We start from the raw sequence: 22,577 nt of genomic DNA, 5'->3' as shown, positions 1-22,577 counted from the left end.
CCCCCTGTCATGGACTGTACCTCTATCTACAACGTGGGAGCAATGTTACCATTCAAAGTTTGCAGCCCTCGCTTCTTGGGCCCAGGAAAGACATTGCATTCAACTGAAGACCCCCTTTTTTGGGGTGGGGAGGCCCTAGAGGGAGTGTCCATCAGTGCAGGGAACTCCCTCCTCCCAAGCAGAGAAGTAACTCTTTTCTAACACATGCAGTCCTAGAGAACTGTGTGGGATACTCAGAGGCTAAATGACTTGCGCAGGGTCACACGGAAATCGTTCACAAATGTGTGCATAAGGCCCCTGAGTTTATACAAATGGTGCTGGGGGCTGGGGACGTCAAAAAGGAACAATGACACAGTCACTGCTCTCAAGGAGTTTACACTGAATCCAATGGGGAAAACTGAGCGCCTCGACATGAAGGCAGAGAATTGCGAATCAGGCGACAGGGGCCACAGATTGAACAAACTTCACTCCTGATCGGCCTCCCTCCTCTCATTCTGACCTCCTCCTACTGCCTCCCCCAACAGGAAGGGGTGCTTATCCCACAAAATACTATCCACACAAAGAGCAGTAGCGAGGGTCCCCGGAGGGGAGGAAAAGCTCCTTCCTGAATGAAGGGTTCAGGGTCAGGAGAGGGTGCAGAGCAGGGGAGGACGAGGAGAATGAACAGCATCAGCCACAGCACAGAGGGCGGGAAAGCAAGGGATGCTACAGTCTGCGAAGCTGTCCTGTGAGGAGTGGGACTGCAAGGTGAGGGGTAGTACCAAATCCCATGCCAAGCCTGGACTAACATGATCACACTGGTGTGGGGGGGAGGGGGGGGCAGCAGGACCCAACAGGAGCTGCTCCTGGGGTCGTCCAGCTGAGTGGCAGGATGGCTTACAATAAGGCAACATGAGCAGCAATCCAAAGGAGCGGGTGCACACAAGGGAATGGCGGCAGCAGCCCCGAACTTCTGCTGGAATGCTGCCTTGGTGTCTGCCTCACTGGGAAAGGAGCGTGGGGGTCACTTATCAAACACCATGCTAGCAGGTGCCAGGCCCTGGCAGAGCTCAGCAACCATTAGCCTGAGGACAAGGTGAATACAGGCCATGCACAGGACCAGTCTAGCTATGCTGGAAGAGGGCCGTCATATCAACTCATTAAACTCTGGGGAGAGGACAATGTTAGTGACCGGGGTTGGCAAAGGATACAAACACACTGACAAAATGATCAGTACTTTAAGAATCTAAGTAAGTAAAAATCTACAGGTCTGGAAACTCATTCAGTGAAGCAGATAAGGGAGAAGGAAGAAACCACAACGAAGCCTGGGTTTTGGACACGGGAAAATGGTGGTTTCACTGACCGAAATAGAGGAGTTTCAGAAAAGAGTAGACTTTATTTAAAATAGAAGAAAAATTCCGTTTTGGACAACTTGAGTTTGAGCTGCCACTGGGTAACCAAAAGGAAATGTCCGGTAGACAGGCAGTATGAAATGTGGGTCTGAAGACAGGAATCTGAGAACTGTTCACTTAGACATCAAAGCTGACACTGTGGGAATGGATGAGATGGGAGAACGCCAAAGGAAAGAGAAGGGAGAAAAAAGGAAGAGGGCTTCAAGGCACTAAGCACCTGCACAGAGTCAGGTAAGGCAGAAGACAGCGACAGTGCCACTCAGCATCAGAGAGGCAGAGGGAACGCTGGCTAAGAAAGAGAACTCCATCAGCCCGGACTTACCGAGCACTGATTCGGGGACACAAAGGCCAAGCAAGGCACCTGCCACCACACAGCCACCATTGGGCCCTTGAACTGGGGCTACCCTAGCGCTCTGCCTGCACTCCCCCCCTGGTTTCATCTACCTCCTCCGGCTCCTGCGAGAAAGCTGTCCTAAGGGTCTGCATCTCTTCCAGCTGACGCATCTCACACGTCTTGCTACTCATTCTAAGGATCTCTCAAACCTGAGGAAAAAAACACACAAGTAACTGTGTACTTAAGAAAGAGAAAGTGGGTAAATGGATGGTGATGGGGTGGGGGTGGGGGGCGGGAAGAGACCAGGGAAGGCCTCCTGCAGAACGTGGGCTTTGGGCTAAGCCACGAAGGAAGCCAAGGAAGCAGGGAGATGCTAGATGAGGATGGAGAACCTTCCAGCAATGAGAGATGAGCAATGACAAGGTGTGGGGTCAGTGTAGAACGAGGGTGGGCTGGTCCCCAGTGCCAAACGTGACAGAGACGTCAACTCAACCCGCTCTGTGTAGGAACTCCATAGGTAACCCTTGAAAGGCCCCTTGGAGCTCAGCACATGCAGGCTCTGTGAACTTAAAACTCCCTATTAGTCTGCAGAAACAGTAGATTAAACAAATTAACATAATTTTTAAAACCACTAATTTAATTTGAAAGCTTTCTGATTCTGATGCTTTCTAGCACAATTCTTTCCAAAGTGTCAGCTCTGGTTTATTTTACCTAACATAAGGAGTTTAGAAATACACTTAATGATGTGTTCTTTCTCTGTAATTAGATCATAAGCTTAAAAATTTTTGTGTTACATTTGAACTCTAGGAACACAGTTTAAAGTTAATTATAAGAAAAATAAATTTCTTCCCATTTTGAAGCAAATATCCAATGAAGTAATATTGTATGTGTAACTTTTTTCTCTCAAATTACTTTTATGCATCATAATCTGAGAAGAGGAAATTAAGTTATAGTTTACAATTTCAGTGCTTTGCAATTTAAATTTCCTTTATGTATCAAGTAATATTTCTGTTCCCCAGATGTTATACAATCCTAACGTTTTCCAATTTCATCCTACTCCTCAAACTGAGCAATCCATTTTTGATGAGCTGAATTTTAAACATTAAAAAATAAAAAAGAAGTTAGCCAAACATTTTTCTGAAATCATACACGCACAAAGCCCTTATTATTAATTTACAAAATATAGCATCTAATTGAATTAAATGTCTTCAACTGATGTATTCTCGAAGGGAGGACAAAGCTTTCTGATGGCTCCCAGACAGACAATTTGCTGATTCAGCCTCTTTACATACAATGGACACAATAAAGATGTCTCAGTTGACTGCTAAGGTCAGCCTGGTTTTTTTTCAAATCCCTCTAATGCTAAGGGCCTTATTAGAAATTATCTGGCCTCCTCTCTTCTCCAAGTACTAGGAGGGCTAATTCTTTTGGAAATGTTTATGTTAAACATTTAAGGGTAAAAAAAAAAAAAACTGCATAAAAAGAAATATCTTTAGAGAGTAATCTAATAAATTATTATAATTTCCTTTAACCATTATAACTCTTATTATATATCAGGGCAAGGTAAGCAGGTATAATGTCAAACTTCTGCAGTTACATAAGAATTCCAATAAAATCTATTTACACAAACATCCCTTGGGCCTAAGCAAAACTGGGATTTGTAAAAACTGGTTAAATAACAACAATAATAATAATAGCTAACACTCAGCTAGTGGTTACTATGTGCCAGGCACCGTGCTAAGCACTTTACAGTTATTTTCTCACGTGACCCTCACCTCACAACAACCCTGGGAGGTGGTTTTAAAAGCGCATTGGACAAAACTAGTTTGAAATTAAACGAACTTCCTGAGTGAGATGGTGACATCTCCTGGTGACCTGCAGTAACTGCAGCACTGCTCCATTAGTCATGTCAATGACAAAGATCCCAGACCCATGGACCTAGAGATCAAAGGATCACGGTGAGGTTCTCCACCACACTGGCGGGTGGTCGTCCTTCGCTCTCACAAAGGCCCAATGACACCACAAGGGGACGTCTTGACTGGAGCGTGAAGCAGAGCTACACAAAGTCATCAGCCTCTCTCTCTCCTCCACAGTCATGCTTATCCGGACACGCTAAGTGACCCAGGGCCTTCGGATGGGGCCCCATCAGGCCATGCACCTAGGCAAGGACCATTCTTTACTTCTGTCTTTGAATCCCCAGCACCTGGCCCAGGACTGGCCAAGGGACAAGCAGATCACGACCACAAAAATCTAGACTGGACTATGGATGTTGTGGGGTCTTACAAGCAAGCAGAAGCCCAGAGAGGTCCAGCGACTGGTCTGGAGTCACCCAGCCAGGGAGCAGGGGAGCAAATTAGGGTAAATGCTGCAGCTGCTGGGCCTACCCTGACTTCCTGAGGGGGAATGAGATTTTATAATTAAGCACATATCACTGAGATGGCTTGCTCAAAAGCTTCCTGGAACTTGTGTGAAAGGAGGGTGTTCACGTGGAAAATTCTCCCATTGTCCACCCTAAAATTCCAGAAGTCCTTCAATATGAAGAAGGCCTTTAGACTTAGATGAACCATTTTATGAATTTACTACAATATCTTTCTTGACTCTAAGAAGCCATTTGAATTGATGCAAGATGAAAGAGATGTATACAACATATACAATAAAAAATCAATAAACGGAAAGAAGAGCGACAACAAGGAAGCCAAATGCTGTCTGATGACCGAGCCGGACCTTGAACAAGAGCTGAGAAAACATCCTTCCGTGCAGAGGTGGGGGACTGGGAGCACGGAGTACCGTATACGTGGCCACACACACACAATGTGCCAGTGAGTCTTGTTCAACTGCCTGTCTTTCTTTTCAATCCCTGAGACAGAGGGGACTCCCTGGAAGAACATTCAGAAATGAATATAAAATGAAAACTTTAGGCAGAAATAAAAATAAGATGAAAGAATGAAAAGGCCTTATGGTGGAAGGAACTGCCTTAAAAATAGGATTACACTTTTTTAAAGGAATAAAAGGACGTTACACATTGATCTAGTCATGAATTCTGAGTAATAGCTCCTTTGAAAAAGTGGCATTTAAGGATGTCCTTCACAATTAAACATGTTCAAAGTAAAATCTTTCCAGAAAGGCAAATACTAAAGAATGTTCACCATTCCTAAAACTTTAAAGAACTCACATGGTCCCATGAAGTCTAGAATTAAAGCATTAAATTAAGAAATCCAACCAGATGCATGCACTAAAAATGGTTTTAAGCTCTGTATATTTTCTGCATTATCAAGAAATGCTTGTGACAGTATGTCTGTGGTTTGTCAGAAGTGTAACTTACCCCTGTTTTATCACACAAGCGTAAAGTATGAAATGATCCCACAGCAAATAATTCTCCATCCGGAGCCCAGGCAACTGAGGTAATAGGATGCTCATGAGGCTGTGAGCTGTAGAGCAGACGGCCATAACTATCCCACACCTGTCAAAAACAAGTAACAAAGTCAGTTGTTTCATATTAACTACCCCCCCATCATGACAAATGTAAGTACTATTCCTGTAAGTTATCAAGTTAAGCTTTAGAAACAATGTTATCTTTTTTATAAAACTCCTATTTATCAATAGACCTTACAACACATATACAAATAAACAGGTGGAGCCAACTACATTCTGTGGAATGTTTAAAAAAAATGCAAATGTTAAAAATATAGGAATATTTCGTGACAGCAAAAAAAATCGTTTTACTAAAAAGGTTCAAAAGCATGAAGAATTAGAAATATCTCGCATAAATTTAACTGTTATTATGAATGAAAGCTATCTTGAAAGAAAAGAAAGCCTCTTTAAATTTGGTTATAATCTCTTTTTTTAATGTTCAGTTTGAGGCTTAAAATGTTCATTTCTCTTATTTAATAAGAACTCTGTCAATGGTGTTTTATTTTGATTACTTTTCCTCTAATTATACATAAAGTCAGTCTTCTCCACCACACATTTATTCTTGTCAAAAACTAAAGGTTTCCTTATGTTTACTGTCTCAGTGGGTTTGACTTTAATAACACAAATGTACTGATTTAAACAGTAACTAAAATGGAAACAGCAATTACACTGCTATTTTATTAGGCCAATTTTTTACATCAATAAGATTGTGAATATAAATTAGGCATTTTGAGAGGTGCTGCTAAGGTAATACTTACAACAGCATGGAACAGAATTTCACTCAATTATTAAAGCTATATGGTATGGTTAAAGTGAGGACCTTTAAGGATGTTTTTATGTTCAAAAAGAATTTTTTTTTTTTTGCTTAGGCAGTTGCGGTTAAGTGACTTGCCCAGGGTCACACAGCTAGTAAGTGTCAAGTGTTTGGTCTGAGGCCGGATTTGAACTGAGGTCCTCTTTACTTCAGGGTTGGTGCTCTATCCACTGCGCCACCTAGCTGCCCCCAAAATATTTTGATATGTTAAATATTTCCAATCCTATGATGAAGTTAATTGTTACACACCTTATATTTACAGTCTTCACCAGCAGACAAGATCAGGTCATTGACTGAGTTCCAATCCACTTTTAAAATAATTCCATCATGAGCTTTCCACTGTGAAAAAAAAATAGGAGATTCATAACTTTAAGAAAAGAGTGATGGATAGTTTCCAAAATGGCTATTTTGCAGTAGATTAGTCATCTTGCTAAAAGAAAAAAGGGGAAAAGAACAAGGTTCTCCCCAGCTTCTTTCCGTCCATGGTCCTCTTGGCTCACTGTCTCCCATCCACGTCCCCCACAGCCCCCATTTGTAAAAAGGCTGTCACCTACTCAGGAATGCTGATTCATACAGCACGCACCATAAGTGGTACCCCTGATCAAACCACAAAGGCCTTTTTGTTTTCTCCAGAACAGACCAAGTGTGTGAGGCACTAGTGGATCAATGGACGAGAGGGCAAGGAACTTTCGAGCCAAACTCCCCTAAGGAGCAGAGTCTCCAGAATGAAGCCGGTGATCCCAGACCTGGCAGGGTGGGTAGTGTTGAGACTTCCAGAAAAGGGCTGTAGCTAACAGTACTGCTGTGGTACCTGTTTCGAGAAGCACTGGAATAAGGCAAAAGTCAAGTGGGAGAAGGGCTGCCTCTCCTATGTGTCACCTGTGGCCAGATCGAAGTACTGGGAAGCATAAAGGACAAACGTTTCTCTTTCACTCAGGCTGGCTGTCAATGGGCTGAACACACCCACAGGCAGCGACCCTCGGGCCGTGGTTCAATAGGGTCTTCTTCTGTCAGAGGGACACCAGTCCCCAGAGCAGGCATTTTTCCCCGTCATGGCCCTCCTCTTCTCTCCCATTCGATAGATCAATCACCTATGCCTTGCAAGTCATTCTCTCTACTTCATTTCTTGTCTCTTTTCCTTATTTCTGAGTATAATCCCTTCCATTTTTTTTCCTCTTTGCTAACTTTTTTATCCTCATGCCTGCAGCCTCAGAGCTCTCAAGCCACCGGACACAGCCTCTATAATAAATCACCATTCTTCTTGCAAGAATGTTCATGTGGCAATGTTTTAGGCTTAAGTACTGTAAAGTAGCTATCTCAACTGCACAGGCCATAAGTCTGCATATATTTTCCCTATGTAATCCATGTACATTTCAGTCTTATGTGATCAATAAACAGTTCCCCATCTTTCAAGATCTGTGTGTGTTTCACTGGGGTTTGGGTCTATGAAAAGGGCCCTTTTGCCAAGCGTCAAGCCCTCAGAAACGAGCCAAAGAGGAAGCTGGGGGAGACCCCACCACAAGGACTGCTTCATGTGGCCCTTTCATCTCCCCTACTGAGACAGCTCTTTATCAGTTCATCCATCTCACAGGTCGTGCTCAACCTCTTCCTCCAGCTACTTCATCCATTTAAACACTGTCCAAGCACTGCTTCGGTGCTAAGGGAGATACAAAGATAAATAAAAAACATCACCTGTAGGCAAGGAGCTCAGAAGGGAATGGGCCAGCCTTCTTGTCTTCTCTCCTCATCACGCCCTTCTCAGAAGCGCCCACTCCATCAGCAGCTCTTGGCTCCCCACTCCCTAACGTCACAACCTTGACTCAACTCCACAGTCTAGTAAAGGTTCTGAATCTCACCCCCAACCCCCCCATGTAGTAATGAAAGATCACCTACGTAGACAGTACCAAACAAGGGAGTGATCTTTTATAGGAAGAGTAAGATTTAAAGTCAGCACATAAGGTGAAAGTCTCACATAGTCAAAATGACTTGAAAATCCCTTAGAGCACTGATTGTTAAAAAATATACCATCTTTAAACAGTTTTAGCCAGGAAAGGAGCTAGGTTTTCTTTAAAAGGAGGCCATCTCTATCAGAGAGCAGACAGAGCTGAGATTGCAGCTGTGGAAGAGACGGAATGGAAACCATTGTGGACAACCTTCAGCTAAGTTACTGATCTCACGAGCAGAGGTGGGAACCAGAGTTTCCATTCAAAGAAAAGGAAACGAAAAACAGGCAAAGCTGTAACTTGCAGGAGAACTGGGGGCAAAGGCACGGGAAACCCTTGAAAGGCCTTCACACATACTTATGGTTGGGCTAGGAGAGTGTCTGCGGCTCTCACTGCTTTTCCTGCCTGTTTTACCAGGAGGCCCAGAGGACCCAGGGCAGTCAAAGGGACTCCCTTTGGCAGGAGTTGTCTCATTGGCCAGGAATGCCAGATGGGCTAACCACAATCACCACCCTCCTTAGGTCAACTAGCTTCAGAAGGTGTCATGCACAATCACTGAGCATTACTCTACACAAGGAGAAAGCAGTGTGTGTATTTGTGTGTGTGTGTGTGTGTCTATTGATAGACGGCTAGACAGACACACACATGCACACAGACATATATGTCTCCACGGCCCCTTTGGGAATCTGATACATACATACACACATACATGCATGCATATATATATATATATATACATGCATGTATGTGTGTGTAAGCAAAATACACACACATACATATACATATATAAAAGAATCTTAACTAATTAACATTTTCAAATGATAGGTTTGGGGTTTTTTTGCAAATCTGTAGCATGCACGTTTCTAAAGTTATTAAAGCTTCAAGCTGCACTAAGCCATCGAGGACCCCCCACATACTCAAACGTTCTCTTCCTCCAAGGAAGCTTGGACAGAGGCGCCGAGCTAAAGAAGAAGGGCTTCTTCAAAAAGACTAAGTCATTTCACCATGAAATACCTTAGTGAAGCCACTTCATGTCACATCCACACCCTGCTGATTTCAAGACAATAGGTTGGTTCTCCATAGGATCTTCTAAATAGGAAAACATTTTCCAAATCTAAGTAAACATCAAGCTAGACACAGTCCTGGAATACAGCCAGGCATAAAGGAAAAAAATACCAAGCAGCTTCCACTTCAAAGCATACTTTCAGTCACATCCCAGGAAATCAGCTCCCAAAGGGCACGGGCCAACTCCTAAAGAGCCACAATGGCTGCAGTACACATGAGCTCACTGTCCACTGGCGCAGCCTCTACCTAACTGCATTTCCTAGTCTGCTCAAAGTATTGTACGCGTCCCTCCATTAGAGAGCAAACACTGAGAAAGACTTTTTTTAAACACAAATGTTTTGATGTTGCATTTTAAAAACTATGATGTGTATAATAAATTGCCACACTAGCTAAATATCCCAACACCACTTATAAGGGGAAAATAGAAAAATAAAAACAATGGTTCTCATTCTAAATGAGTTATAGAGCTACCAAACAATTTTCTCAAGTTAAATCAGACTAATAAAAATATGGTTTATATTTTCCTAAAACTGCATTTTAAGTTTGTCTATTTACAAAGAGACCTTCCGCCTGACGCCTTTCCCGACCCCCCAACTTCTTCCTGTATTTCACTGCTTGGTCCAGACTGGCATTTACTTACTTCATACTTGGGCAGCACGTGTCTCTGACTAAAAAGCACAAGGCTCACTACCAGCAGGCACTGTCTCAATCTGTCTTTGTCTCTCGAGTCCAGACAGTGCTTGGCACATAGTAGGTGATTAAACATACTTGCTGACTGAAAGCTCCATTTATTATCTGTCTTGACACTATGCTGCTAACCTGGTGATATTAGAGGATACATCACCACACCTGAAAATACTTAACACATTAGGATTTCTGCCTGCCAGAGGCTCAGTATAGTCAGTACCTACCAACAGCTATGATGACAGCATGCAGGAATCCGAGGCAAGCTTTGCGGGAAATTTCTTATGCAAGTCTATTTTGCTGCATCCTAACTCAAGCCTATTTTTGTCAGGAACACACCAGGCCAAACTGTTAGAGCTTTGTGAACTGAAACACAATTCAGTTATAGTTTGCTACCATCACGTGAGCAAGCGTAAGAGAAAATCAGAGCCAGCAGCATCTATTCCTGCAATACAGGCTACTGAATTATTGCAATGAAGCGTCCATCCCTCGGATGTAAAGAGACCACCCACAAGAACTCAATAGCAACAGCCAAGGCTTCTTGCCCAGCAGTCCAGACAAGGCTTTACAGTAGCTCGACTATTATCTAAATAGTACCTGTAAAATTTTAGCGTTTGGCTGAAGAGGCTTAATAATCAGCTGCTTCCCTGCTGTATAAAGGACCTTTTCGGAATCAGGGCCCCACGCTACGGAGTAGACCGGTGTGCCTGGAGAAAGAAAGAAAATAACATCGATGAGGGTTTGGGGGCTTTTTTGGTTATACCCATAAAACAAGACTACTCATGACTGAAAAGGTTGTGGTGGGGAAAAAACAACCAGTGGTGTTATGTGTGTTCCTCCCATTTCAATGGCATCTTTCAAACTGGCTTATATCCTACTTTTGATGTAGATACTTCTAGAATGGACAAGTGACAATCTACCCCAAACACCTGACTGATGACAAGTATCTGAATGATTCCTATTTGGTTGAGAGAGCCTAAAGATTTACTCGAGATTTTGAGATTCCTAATGAAATTTTGTCGAAATTAAATTATGTTCAATTTGACGAGAATCCCAAGAATGCTATTGGAATGATGGTTCATCCATCACAACCTACCACACAGAGCAGGACGTGTTGACTTACAAGCTAAATGCTTCAATGAAAAACATCAATGTGACCTAAACTCACCATATAGGTGGGTTCTCCTCCAGCTGCTGCGTTCAACAGCACAGGGCAGCAGTACTTCTCCCAAACTACTACTTAACCTTCTTCTAATGAGCAGATTGCCACCCCATTCCCCTCCCACTCCCAAATCAGGAGCAGCTGCTTAAAATAACAGGAGAAGCGAGTTTTGCTCCCCATGAGCTCTACCTTTCAGACCGGGGTGGGGGGGGGGGTTCGGGGGAGGTCTCAGTGGCAAATATCACCCCTGTGTAAGTCAACCCTACTTCATAGGAAAGAGTTTTGATTTGGGTTGTTTTGTTTGTTTTAACACTAAAAGATAACCAGTAAACTCCCTTCTGGTTCTAAAATTCTATGCCCTATATACTATGATCTAGTAAATTTGATTACTATTTATTCACATTGGAGGCTTTATGACCGTACTTCATAGCAAAGTCCTTACAAAGCCTCCCTTGCCGGGCCCCTTCCAGCCTTTCCGTCTTCTGTGTCCAGTGACACGGGCCTGTGTCTCTGCCCCTCCCCATCTCCCGCCTGTGATCTTTTACTTTATACTCGCTGTTCCCCGTACCCAGAATGCTCTCCCTCTCCCCTCCCACCTTGCTCCCTTCAGCTCTCCCCCAAGTCCCATCTTCTGCCCTCTCTGATGTCAGTGCCTTCCTTCCCTCGGAGACGATCTTCCAAACTGTCCTGCATCCTGCACATGGTGCCCCTCCCTCTCTTTGGGGGCAAGGGTTGTGGCCTCTCCTGGTATTCCCAGTGTATAGCACAGTATAGCCGGGCACAGAGCAGGCATTGATAAAGGCTCCTTGACTGAACTGGTCAACCTATTACTTTCTCAATTACCTAATGCATTTAGTTGGAGCTGAGATGGGTGTAGAGCTAATAAAATAAACTAATAGACTCAGGTGATTAAAAAAAAATAATATCACATTTGCTGGAAGGATATTCAGCAACAAGTTAGCTAGTTCTTCTCCAGAGTCTACCTTTGCTACTTGTGCATTAGGAGGTTGATTCAAAGTACTAGATATAACATATAAAACCTTAAATCTGTTATATTTATAAAACTGGGTCTTAGGAAATTGTCCAGAACTCTTTAATGATTACTAAATATGAATATGAGGGTAGGAAAACAGACAATTTTCTTTCATGCACCAATACTTCCAAATCTCTTTACTTTTGGTTAAATGAAATGATAGAATTTTGGGACTTTCTGGCCAAATTACAAGACTAAAATGTTTAGCGGGGTTTAATCACATGGAGAGTTCAGCTGATAACTGAACAAACAAGGAATAGAATGTAATAGGACAAAGGCTTTAAGCTGGTACCCTGCCTTTCTCCCCTTCTCATTTTGCCCTCCTCATTAACCCTCACCCTTTCCTAGAGCCACAAGGCCAGTTCAAATATGGGGAGGAGGGAACCATGAACATACAGATTTTGAGGTCCCCTATAGTTATCTCCCTTATGGGCCCAATGGCATATTCCACCTTAGAATACTTCTCTATCAATTTTAGGATTCATTCACCCAAATTCTTAGGATCAAACTCTTAAGTCTTTTCTACAATCCAGGTATTTTCCCAATCTAAGAGTGTACTGAATGCTTTATAGGTTTTTGTTGTTCCACTAACTAACTAATCACTCAGTTAACTAGATAGCTCCCTTCCTAGACAACTATGGCAGATGGGATACAGAACACTACTACATACAATTTAAGTAATTCCTCACAAACAGAATACAATTGCTCTCTGAAAGTAAACAAAGAGAAGTTCCATAAGAAGAAAAAAAAAAGAAGGCACTTATAAAAGTTGGTTTATATATCTAATTAAAATGCTGTCTCTGTGTGTCCATCACTAAGAAGACTGGTTGGCTAGAAGATTTTCCAAGCCATAAATGACTGGTTCAAAGACTACCAACCAATCTGCCTCATTGAAGGTATTTTTCTGACTAAAGCCACTGAAAAGTCTCTGGCTCACCAGTCTGGGAATGCCCTGACTCTTTAAATAGCACCACAAAAATTGGAGCAATTGATTTCAACAGTCATCTCAGACTGAAAGAAGACTATGGGAGAAGGTAGGTAATGGTTGCAGAGTAGATGGGATGAATTCAAGAAGAGAAAGATACAGTGGATGGAATAAGAAGTTATTGGAAAGGAAAAAAGAAAGAAGGGAATAAGGAAGTATATGCACGGTTTGGAGCAGTGGTTGACAAACTCTGGCACTAGGACCAAATCCTGTCCAAAATAACCGAGAATAGTCTGAGAATGGTTTTTACATACAGTTGATGCTGTTCAGTCCTTTTTGGGTTGTATCTAACTTTTCTTGACACTATCTGTGGTTTTCTTGGCAAAGACACTGGAATGGCTTGCCATTTCCTTCTCCAGCTCATTTTACCAATGAGGAACTGAGGCAAACAGGGTTAAGTGACTTGGCCAGAGTCACACAGCTTGTGTCTGAGGCCAGATTTGAACTCAGAAAGATAAGTCTTCCTGACTTCAGGGCTTACGCACCCTACCCACTACACCACCTAGCTGCCCCTTTAAATATAAAAACTTTAAAAATTCTAATTCTAGGACTGTACAAAAACAGACAGAAGTCAAAACCAAAGACTAGATGTCATAAGGTCCTGTCCATCTAAAGAAGCCTAGACCAGGCTGGACAGGGCTTCTAAGTCCAGGCCATGACCCTCAGGATCACCTTCTATGATATCATCCTGGGAGCAGGGACAAAATTGGTGCCAGGCTTCATGGCAGCAGCCCTCCTTTATCTACCTGACCTACACATGACTCTTTGCAAAGGAAGGGCTAGGAGCTAAACAGGCTTTCAAAGAGGATGCACCAATGTAAGAGTTACATTCTGTCAGACTTCCCAGAAGACACAAATCAACATGTTAGATATTTAAAATGCAATGTTTACACATAAAATTAGATAAAAAACAATTAGACTGTATCATGGTGGACAAAAAGTGAACTTGTGAACATCAAAGACTGAGCCTCAGCAAGCACTTCTCCGTGGGCCTATGCACAGTGTTCACAAAGCACCTGCACAAAGAAAGGTTCATCAAATGCCTCCGCCACTGTGTGAGCCACAAAATGAATGCAGCCCTTCAGGTGCGATGAAAGGTCTGGCCCAGTGTGGGAAGAAGAGTGAGAGAGTCAAATTTACTTTTAATTTACCTTTGACAGGTATAGTCAGCATTGTCATGATTTACCCAATTTGCAAATTTCTAGCAGTTTATGCCATCTTTCTCTTTCATGACATCGTGAGAATTAATTTCATGACTATGAATCTTGGAAAAAAAAATGTTCTGAGCAAAAGGTCCCAGCATAACTTACGTACGAAAGCAAATAATCTATAGAGGAAAAAGATCTGGGGTTTTTGTTAGGACACTACCACGTGTCTTCCCTAAAGCACGAGGACTCAGCACTCACTGACAGGAAACTCAAGGAAAAAGGGGAGACGTTCTGGCTCCCTGCTACTGCACCACATCCATCACACAACGTCCAATGACCTTCCAGGAAAGCGCTGGCTACATCCTAATGCTGAAAACTCACACTTATAGAGCACCTGAAAACAGACAACAGGCTTGTGAGATAGGGCGTGGTCATTACTGCCATCTTCCAGATGGGGAGTCTGGGGCGCAAGGGGCCTGAGAGTCATCAGCCCGTAACTCTCCCTCTTCCCTCAGTGACGAGATGTCAGAATTGGGCCCCAGATACAGGTCTTCTGACTCCACATCCAGAGCTCTTCCCACTATACCCATTAGCATGATTCTACGCTTTAAGGAGCATCGAGTCAAAAAGTTAGCCCCTCACACCCATAAGCAAAGATAGATTTTAGATAAAAAATAGCAATGAAAGTTGCACCTTAGGTGGCAACACTGAAGAGAATCATTTCAAAGACAGTGAGATATCTTTAGATTAAAAAAAAAAAAATATATATATATATATATACCATAAAACTAATTTCTAACTCAATGGAAATTTAATTCTCTAAAATGAGAAACTGACCTATAATTTTTCTTTAAAATATCACAGTCCCAATTTCAGTCATATAATGACAAAATGATCAAATTTTCATATTAACTTACTAAACTATTGTTTATAGTAACCAGATACTGTCATTTTGAGCGAAAACTAACAGGCAATTACAAAAAAATCATTAAAATTTTTCTTGATTTTTTTGGGGGGTATTAGGAATTTTTTTTTTGGTTTATGTTCCATTTCAGTTAAGACACTTAACTAGATCTTGTTTTTCTAACTTTGTACACTAAAATCATGTGACCTTTTTGACATTTTTTAAGAAACCACATGCACCTGGGGTTGGGTTAAATGTCAGACCCTTATCTCTCTGTAAAACAAATTATCTAAATTCTTTCAACCTGTTGAAGGCATTTTAAACCACAGGAGTAGAGGCAAAAAAATGTATTTCAGTTGTTTTAAGGAAGTACATAGCTCAAATATACGTGTTTTTCACATCCACACTATAAAGACAAAGCCCCCAATTTTTTTTTCAGTTTTGTATACAATAAGACACACCATGAAGTACTTTTCAGTCTTTAATGCAATATCCTTTGTGCTATTGCTTAATAATGCAATAAATATCTATTTATCCGAGAGCCTTTAAGCAGTACATCCTCAATAAATGTTCACTGACTAATTATACAGAATCCAAAAAACCAAAAATTCGAGTAACCTGATTTTTTTCCTGAATTCTACTTTGGATTAAAAAAAAAAAAAGTCTCAAAAATGACAGTTTTTTTAAAAGATGGATTTATGCAATTAAAAGTAGCAATTTCTCTGTCACACCCATGCTGTCTAAGCCCAATCTCCTTTACCTTTTCTATCACTAATAATTCCAATACACTCCTAATATTGAACCTAGACACTGCAAGACCCTTCTATCATCGAAGGAAACCTTCATCTCCTCACCTTTAAAATGAGGAGAGGGCTATCCTTCATAACACCAAGGTCCCCTGATTAAATAATATGCAGCAGAACTTGAAAAACCACTTCTTTGAGAACTAGAAATCCATTCTGTGAAACTCACAAGGGTAGGGATTGGGACTAGACCTATGTCTGACTCCTGGATGGGGTCACCCCCTTCAGCCATGTTAGCATCTTTTCTGCTACTCAGGCTCTTAGAGGATTCCCTAGGGCACAGAGTGGGGGGTGACTTGACTTGGGTCACATGTGACAGTTCATATAATAGCCCTTATGGAATGTGACAGAAATTACATATGAGCAAAATAGCATTTGATAGTTTTCCTTAGCTCTTAAAATGGCTGAATTCCTCATAAAAGGTTTCAATACCGCTTTTCGTAAGTGTTCATCCCACTAGCGACAGTAAATATTGAAGCCATATTCTCTTAAAAAGTTCAACCTCTATTACAGAAAATTATGAGTAAGCAAGCATGTGTCAGCCCTAATGAGCAGTGAAAATGCTTGTGGTGTGGCACTCTGGTAGACAGTATATGATAGGTCTTCTCTATGACACCATGAGGCTAGAGGAGGGAAAGAGAAGAGGGACCCTGCTGCCTCGCCCAGGGCCTCCAGCCTAACGTTCAGGTCCTCTTAACATGCCAATGCTAGCTTTCCAAAGCTGTCACCTTCCTCTGTTACCTGGGTTCCCTCTTCTCAGCTGGCTCTTGGGAAAGGCACACCTTGGGCCTCTCCAGAAAGGCCCACCACCCTCTCAGGTTCAAAGGTTTTCTTTATTTTTTTTTATCCATTACTATAAGGAATTCATGGCATGGAAACTCCTTCCACCCTAAGGCCTGTCATGTCCCCCGCAGTCCTCGATGTCTAAGGGCGCTGTGAGGTAAAGTCAGACCAGACACAGGACTGGTACAAGCAAGTCTTCCTGACTATGGCACTGGGCAAACATACTGGGCATGATCAGAGATGGGAAGAGAAAAGGATTTACAAAGTGAAATGGAATTAGAGGACAAAGTCCTAGGTCTAGTCCTAGGCCAGCCACAAGACAGGAAAAACTATCTCTACGTGAGGAACTTCCCACTCATTTCTCAAGCCTTCCTTTGCAATCTGGCTTCACTGAAACTGTTCTCTTCAAGGTCACCAATGATCTCTGAATTGCTCTATCCTAGAACCTTTGCTTTGGTCCTTAATCTTTCGGACCTGGATGGCCCTCCCCTTCCTCCCCCGGATGCTCTCTCTTCCGTCCTCCCGACGCGTTCAGCCCTTGGTCGGTTTGGCAGGACCACGATCCGCATCCCACCCTGATGTGGGGGCTCTGGCCTGAGGCCTCCTCCTTTCTCTGTGCCATCTCTCCACAGCCTCATCAGCTCCCATGGGGTAAACCATCACCTCTCTTCAGGTGATGCTCAAGTCTATACGTATACAACACCGAGTATGTTATGTCAGATTTTTTGCAGGATGTAGGTCAGTTTGCCACGTTGCTTTTCCCACTCTTTGCTATTATTTGCAACAAGGAGGGGTAAGTAGGAGGGATATACTGGGAAATACGGGTGATGGAAAAGCAAAAGAGAACAATCAAAATTTGTTTTAAATATTTTAAAAGCATGCTATTACACACCAGACATCCTAGCTCCTGTTTTTCTCCCTGAATTATGAGACTAGCTCAAGCTATATTATCATTTCCCATCAAGTCCATTTCTACAGCATCTCACCAACTGACTCCCCCCTTTGAACCTCAACAATTACAAGAGCCTCCTCAAAGCTCTTCCCACCTCTTCTCCTGCCCCACTGCTCAAATCCACCTTTCACCACTGCCAGAAAAATCTTTCTAAGCACTAGATCAGGTCATTTCACTTTTCTGTTCAAAAACTTTTAGTGGTTTCCCATTGCCTGTCTAATAGAGTTCAAATTTCTTTGCTTGACATTCAACACAACCACCCTGACCGGGTCCACTACAGACTGATGTTACACATCAAGTGGGCCCTCACCACTACTAGGCGATCCTGCTACACCTACCTTCTCAACTCACTATGCAGCCCACTCTCCACAGGGGCACTTCCAAAATTTGTCATCCCTCCTCAAATGCACCATGGCTCTCCCTCACCCTCTCAGCTGAGACCTCTGGTCCCCTTCTCTTCTCTCTTTAACTCCTATCGCTCGCAGGCCTTCTGCCACGACCTCGTCCTTTACCGCTGTCTCACTCGATGAGGCTGCCAAGGCAGAAGTGATCCCCTTCTATCCCACCTTTCCTAAGCGACGCCCCCTCTATCATGCCCACCCTCTCATTTACCTTCAATCTTTCCTTGTCCAGTGGCTGCTTCTCTACTGCCTACAAACACACCTGTCTTTCCTATCCTCAAAAAGACTCCACTTGAATCATTCATCCCCGATATCGTCCTACATTACGGCAGAATGTCTGGAAAAGGCCATCGAGAGCTGCTGCCTCTGCTTCCTGCCCTCTCACTCTCTCCCATCTGGCTTCTAACCAGATCATTCCGCCGAAAGCGTCCTCTCCAAAGTTACTGACGATAAATCCAGCGGCCATTTCTCCATCCTCCCCCTTCGTGGCCTCTCTGCCGCCTCTGACGCTGTTGCTCCCCCTCCTCTCCCTGATGCTCTTCTTTCTAAGTCTTCAGGACACCCCTCTCTCCTGGTTCTCCCCCTACCTCTCTGACCACTCCTTCTCAATCTCCTCTGCCAGATCGTCACCCTGGGGTCATCCTCTAACTGTGGTGTCTCACAGGGCTTGATTCTGGGCCCTCTTCACTTTTCCCTCTGTATTATTTCACCTGCTGATTCCATCAGCTCCCACGGATTCAATTCCCATTGCTACACTGATAATTCTCAAATCTGCTTATGCAGCCCTAACATCTCTGCTGACTTCAAGTCTCACATCCCCAGTTGCATGTTAGACATCTCTAATGTATGACCTGCAGACACCTTAAATTCACCATGACCAAAATGGAAGTCGTCACTGACTTTCCCCTTAAACCCTCCCCTCTTCCACTTTCCCTATTATAAAAGGCACTGCCATCCTCCTAGCCCCCCAGACTCACAACCCAGGTGTCTTCCTCAGTTCCTCATTCCTGCCACCTGTACCCAATCTGTGGCCAAGGCCCATCATTGTGTAGTATCTCTAAAATACGCCCCTTTTCTCCTATGATTCTGTCACCACCCGTCCCTCAGCTCCTTGCGCCTGAACCTGTGGCCCTCTAGGTCCTCAAGTGCGGCCCTATGACTGAACCCAAACCTCACAGAACAAATCCCCTTAGTAATTAAAAAAAAAAAAAAGCCCAGAAGGCTCTACAACAGGTCAGGCATAAATAGTCCATGTGAACATTTGGGGTGGATTCTCTAAATCTGCATATCTCACATTCTTTTGAGCTACTTCAATTCTGCTTTGCTCATGGAGCACAGCACCTTCTTTGATGGAGGCACACACCATGCTGGGCGGTCCTGTGCCAGGGTCTCCCATGTCTCCCAACTGATTCCAAAGTTCTTCAGAGAGACCTCGAGAGTGTCCTCGTATGGCTTCTTTTGACCTCCATGTGAGCAGCTGCCCTGTGGCAGTTCTCTGTAAAACAGTCCTTCAGGCAAACAGACATTTGGCATTTGAACAGCGTGGCCAGCCCACCAGAGTTGTGCTCTCTGCAACAGATTTTGAACGCTTGGTGGTTTAGCTCAAGAAAGGACCTCAGTGTCCAGTACCTGATCTTGCCAGGTGATCTTCAGAATCTTCCTAAGACAATTCAAATAGAAGCAATTCAATTTCCTGGAATGTCACTGGAAGACTGTCCAGGTTTCACAGGCATACAACACTGAGGTCAGCACAACAGTTCTGTAAGACCTTCAGTTTGGTAGGCAGCCTAATACCTACTCTTTCCCACACTTTCCTTTGGATCCTCCCAAACACTGAGTTAGCTCTGGCAATGTGTGCACCAACCTCATCATCTATGTGTATATCCTTGGAAAGTATACCGGCAGGCTAAGTAAACTTATCTATAGCATTCAGTATTTCTCCACTTGTAACCAATGGTTCCATATATGGATTGTGTGGTACTGGCTGTTTCCTTGTTGTTAATTGTTAGGCCAAAATTAGCACAAGCAGCAGAGAATCAATTCCTACTTTGCTGCATCTCAGCTTCAGAAGCTACACTGAGTGCACAATCAGCTGCAAACAAAAAATCATGCACCAACTCGAGCGTCTTCAAATTAAATAATTTATCATCAGTGCAGTAGCTGACCTTGATGCCATTTTTGTCCTCATTAAAGGTGTCTGACAACACTGCTGAAAACGTACTAAAAAGTATGGGAACAAACATATAGCCTTGCTTCACTCCACTGGTGACTGGGAAAATGCAAGAACCTTGTCTATTATCCAGCAAGCATGCCCTCAGGAAACTGGCATACAATACTAATGAACTTCTCTGGGCAGCCAATATTGCAATGATCTTCCACAAACCCTCAAAACTGACAGTATCAGAGGCCTTGGTCAGATCGACAACCATCATGTACAGACCTGTGTTCTGTTCCCCGCATATATTTTTATATAACTATAAAAATGGAATCCTTTGAAATAAGAGATCTCTCATTCCATTTCACAGACAAGGAAAAGAGAAAAGATGTCCTACTGGCCTATTTCTTCCATGACACAGTGATGAATAATTCCATTTCTAAGTTTCTGTCGTTCTGTCAATCAATGAGGAATCATTGAGTACTTATTATGTGCCAAGGACACTTTAAGAAACAACAGAGGAAGCTGCCATTTTTTTTTCAACATCACCTTCATAAAAATAACTGGAAACCTAATGGAAATTCTCCATTGATTTTTAAAAGTACGACTTAAAAAAGGCATTCACAGATCAGAGATGGAAAGGGTCCACCTAAATCAACCTCCTGATTTTACAGATGAGGAAAACTAAGTCCAGGGACATTTTCTCATTTCTGACCCTGTTCTCTTCTGACTAGTATTCAATACACGAGCAAGCTAGAAAATGCAAAAATGAAAGGGAAGACTTGCTTCATTTCCATTTGGTCTGTACACATGTTGATTTGAAACCAATCAGAAATGAGGTTCCAAAAATAAGCTATTCTTTTAGAAATCTACATTTCCTGAATTGTTCCAAAATTGTTTTAGTTCAACTTATATTTTACTTTCAATTTGAATTTTTTTCTTAAAAGGAAATGATCAGACCCTACAGACTAGGAATTTACTTTCTACTGTGCTTAACTCACAATAGACTGAGTAACTTCAGGACATCAGCACCTGCTCCAGAATTTTAGGTTTTGCTGAAATTGGTGCTCTCTGTGCATTTTCATGTTAGAAGGCATCTCAGAGGTGGAGACTATGACTGTAAAGCATGGCCTATGCCATCAGAATGGGTTGATGGGTTGCTTAGCTTTGCTGTCTTACTTCCTCCATGCACATTTTTTCTTTTTTGGGGTAAGGCAATCAGGGTTAAGTGACTTGCCCAGGGTAACACAGTTCATAAGTGTCAATTGTCTGAGGCTGCATTTGAACTCAGGTCCTCCTGACTCCAGGGTCAGTGCACTGCGCCATCTAGCTGCCCTCTCCACTTTTAAAAATTATTTATTACAATGGAAGGTTCACTGGCAGGAGGATGGGGGTGGGGTGGGGCTAAGGAAGAATATACTCAGAAAGGAAGGTGATATAAAAACAAAGATAGCAATACAATTATTAAAGAAGAAAGACAATAAACATAAAAAGGGGTAATCCTGAGTCTCATTAGCCTTGTGAACATTTTTTGTTATAATACTTGCCAAAACATAATCTACTAACCAAATTTTAAAAATCCACACATTTTCTTTCAGAAAAGTCAAGGTCTTTTTCTAGATCTTGCTGTTATTCAAAACTGGAGACAAAGCATTTGATGAATGTTTCTCCTCAATCAATTCCTATGCGTGTATTGAGCTGCCATCATGTATGTGCCAGGCAGTAGGCTTAGCGCTCTGGGGATAAAGAAACAGGAATCACAAGTTCCCACCTTCCAGGACTCACACTTTCCCAGGAGAGAACACGTGCACATTTGACTTGATACGGAATAAATCCTATCCCACTAACTATGAGAGGACAGCACTGGCAGCTGGGTGGGGACCTCGAAAGGCTTCATGGGCAGGATGGCCTTTGAGGCAGGGATTCTGAAGAAAAGAAGGGAGGAACACTGCCAATACAAAGACAAGGATCTAGGAGAGGAGAGGAAGGCCAGTTTGTCCAGACCACAAAGTATGTGTAATGAGGGCTTCGAATGTCAAAAAGGAGTTTATATTTGATCCCAGAGGTCACAGGAAGTCACCAGAGTTTATCGAGTAGGGGCTGACTTGGTCAGACTTGTTTATGCTTTAGGAAAATCCTTTTAGCAGCTGTGTGTATATATTTTGTAAAAGACCAGAGTATTTTTACTATTTTTGTAAAATATGTATGAAAACTACAGGCTCAGTCAGAATCTACAAGACTTCCCTTGACTGTAAGGAGACCACTGCTTGTTTGTTTTAAAAAAAAGTCTGGTTGCAATGTCACATTCAATGTTGGTAGATATCTTCATTAGTATCTGTGTTACATGATACTTATCAACAAATTTAAGAAGAAAAACGTTAGGACGTGACCCCTAGTCCTTGAATTCAAAGAGTCTGCCATCCAGTAGACATAGGCATGACAGCAACTAAAATCTCTAAGGCAGGTGAAATCAACTGTCTTGCTTTTGTGACTGCAAAGTTAAGTATGGAAAAAACCTTTTTAGAACAAGATTGAAATCCTTTAGAAACAATTAAGCAGTAAAAAAATCACTACCTGATTTTCCTCTTCCTCGCAGGGAAACTCGGAGT

The 22,577-nt window shown here is 42.6% G+C and overlaps 1 protein-coding gene across 2 annotated transcripts in view; it reads right to left on the bottom strand.

The window, feature by feature from the left end:
* IFT80 (intraflagellar transport 80) overlaps positions 1 to 22,577 on the bottom strand; it is a 125,621-nt gene that overhangs the window by 64,942 nt on the left and 38,102 nt on the right. For both annotated transcript variants that reach the window (XM_027875998.1, XM_027875997.1), the window contains exons 6-8: positions 10,240 to 10,349; positions 6,200 to 6,289; positions 5,048 to 5,185 (exon numbers count right to left, since the gene is read on the bottom strand). In XM_027875998.1, coding sequence (XP_027731799.1) covers positions 5,048 to 5,185; positions 6,200 to 6,289; positions 10,240 to 10,349 — 338 coding nt within the window. The remainder of the gene's footprint in view (positions 1 to 5,047; positions 5,186 to 6,199; positions 6,290 to 10,239; positions 10,350 to 22,577) is intronic.

The sequence above is a fragment of the Vombatus ursinus genome, unplaced genomic scaffold (genome assembly GCF_900497805.2).
Source record: "Vombatus ursinus unplaced genomic scaffold, bare-nosed wombat genome assembly UNPS02014810.1, whole genome shotgun sequence".
Taxonomy (NCBI): domain Eukaryota; kingdom Metazoa; phylum Chordata; class Mammalia; order Diprotodontia; family Vombatidae; genus Vombatus; species Vombatus ursinus.
Note: the sequence above shows the minus strand (reverse complement) of the source record. Positions and strands in the feature narration are given on the sequence as shown.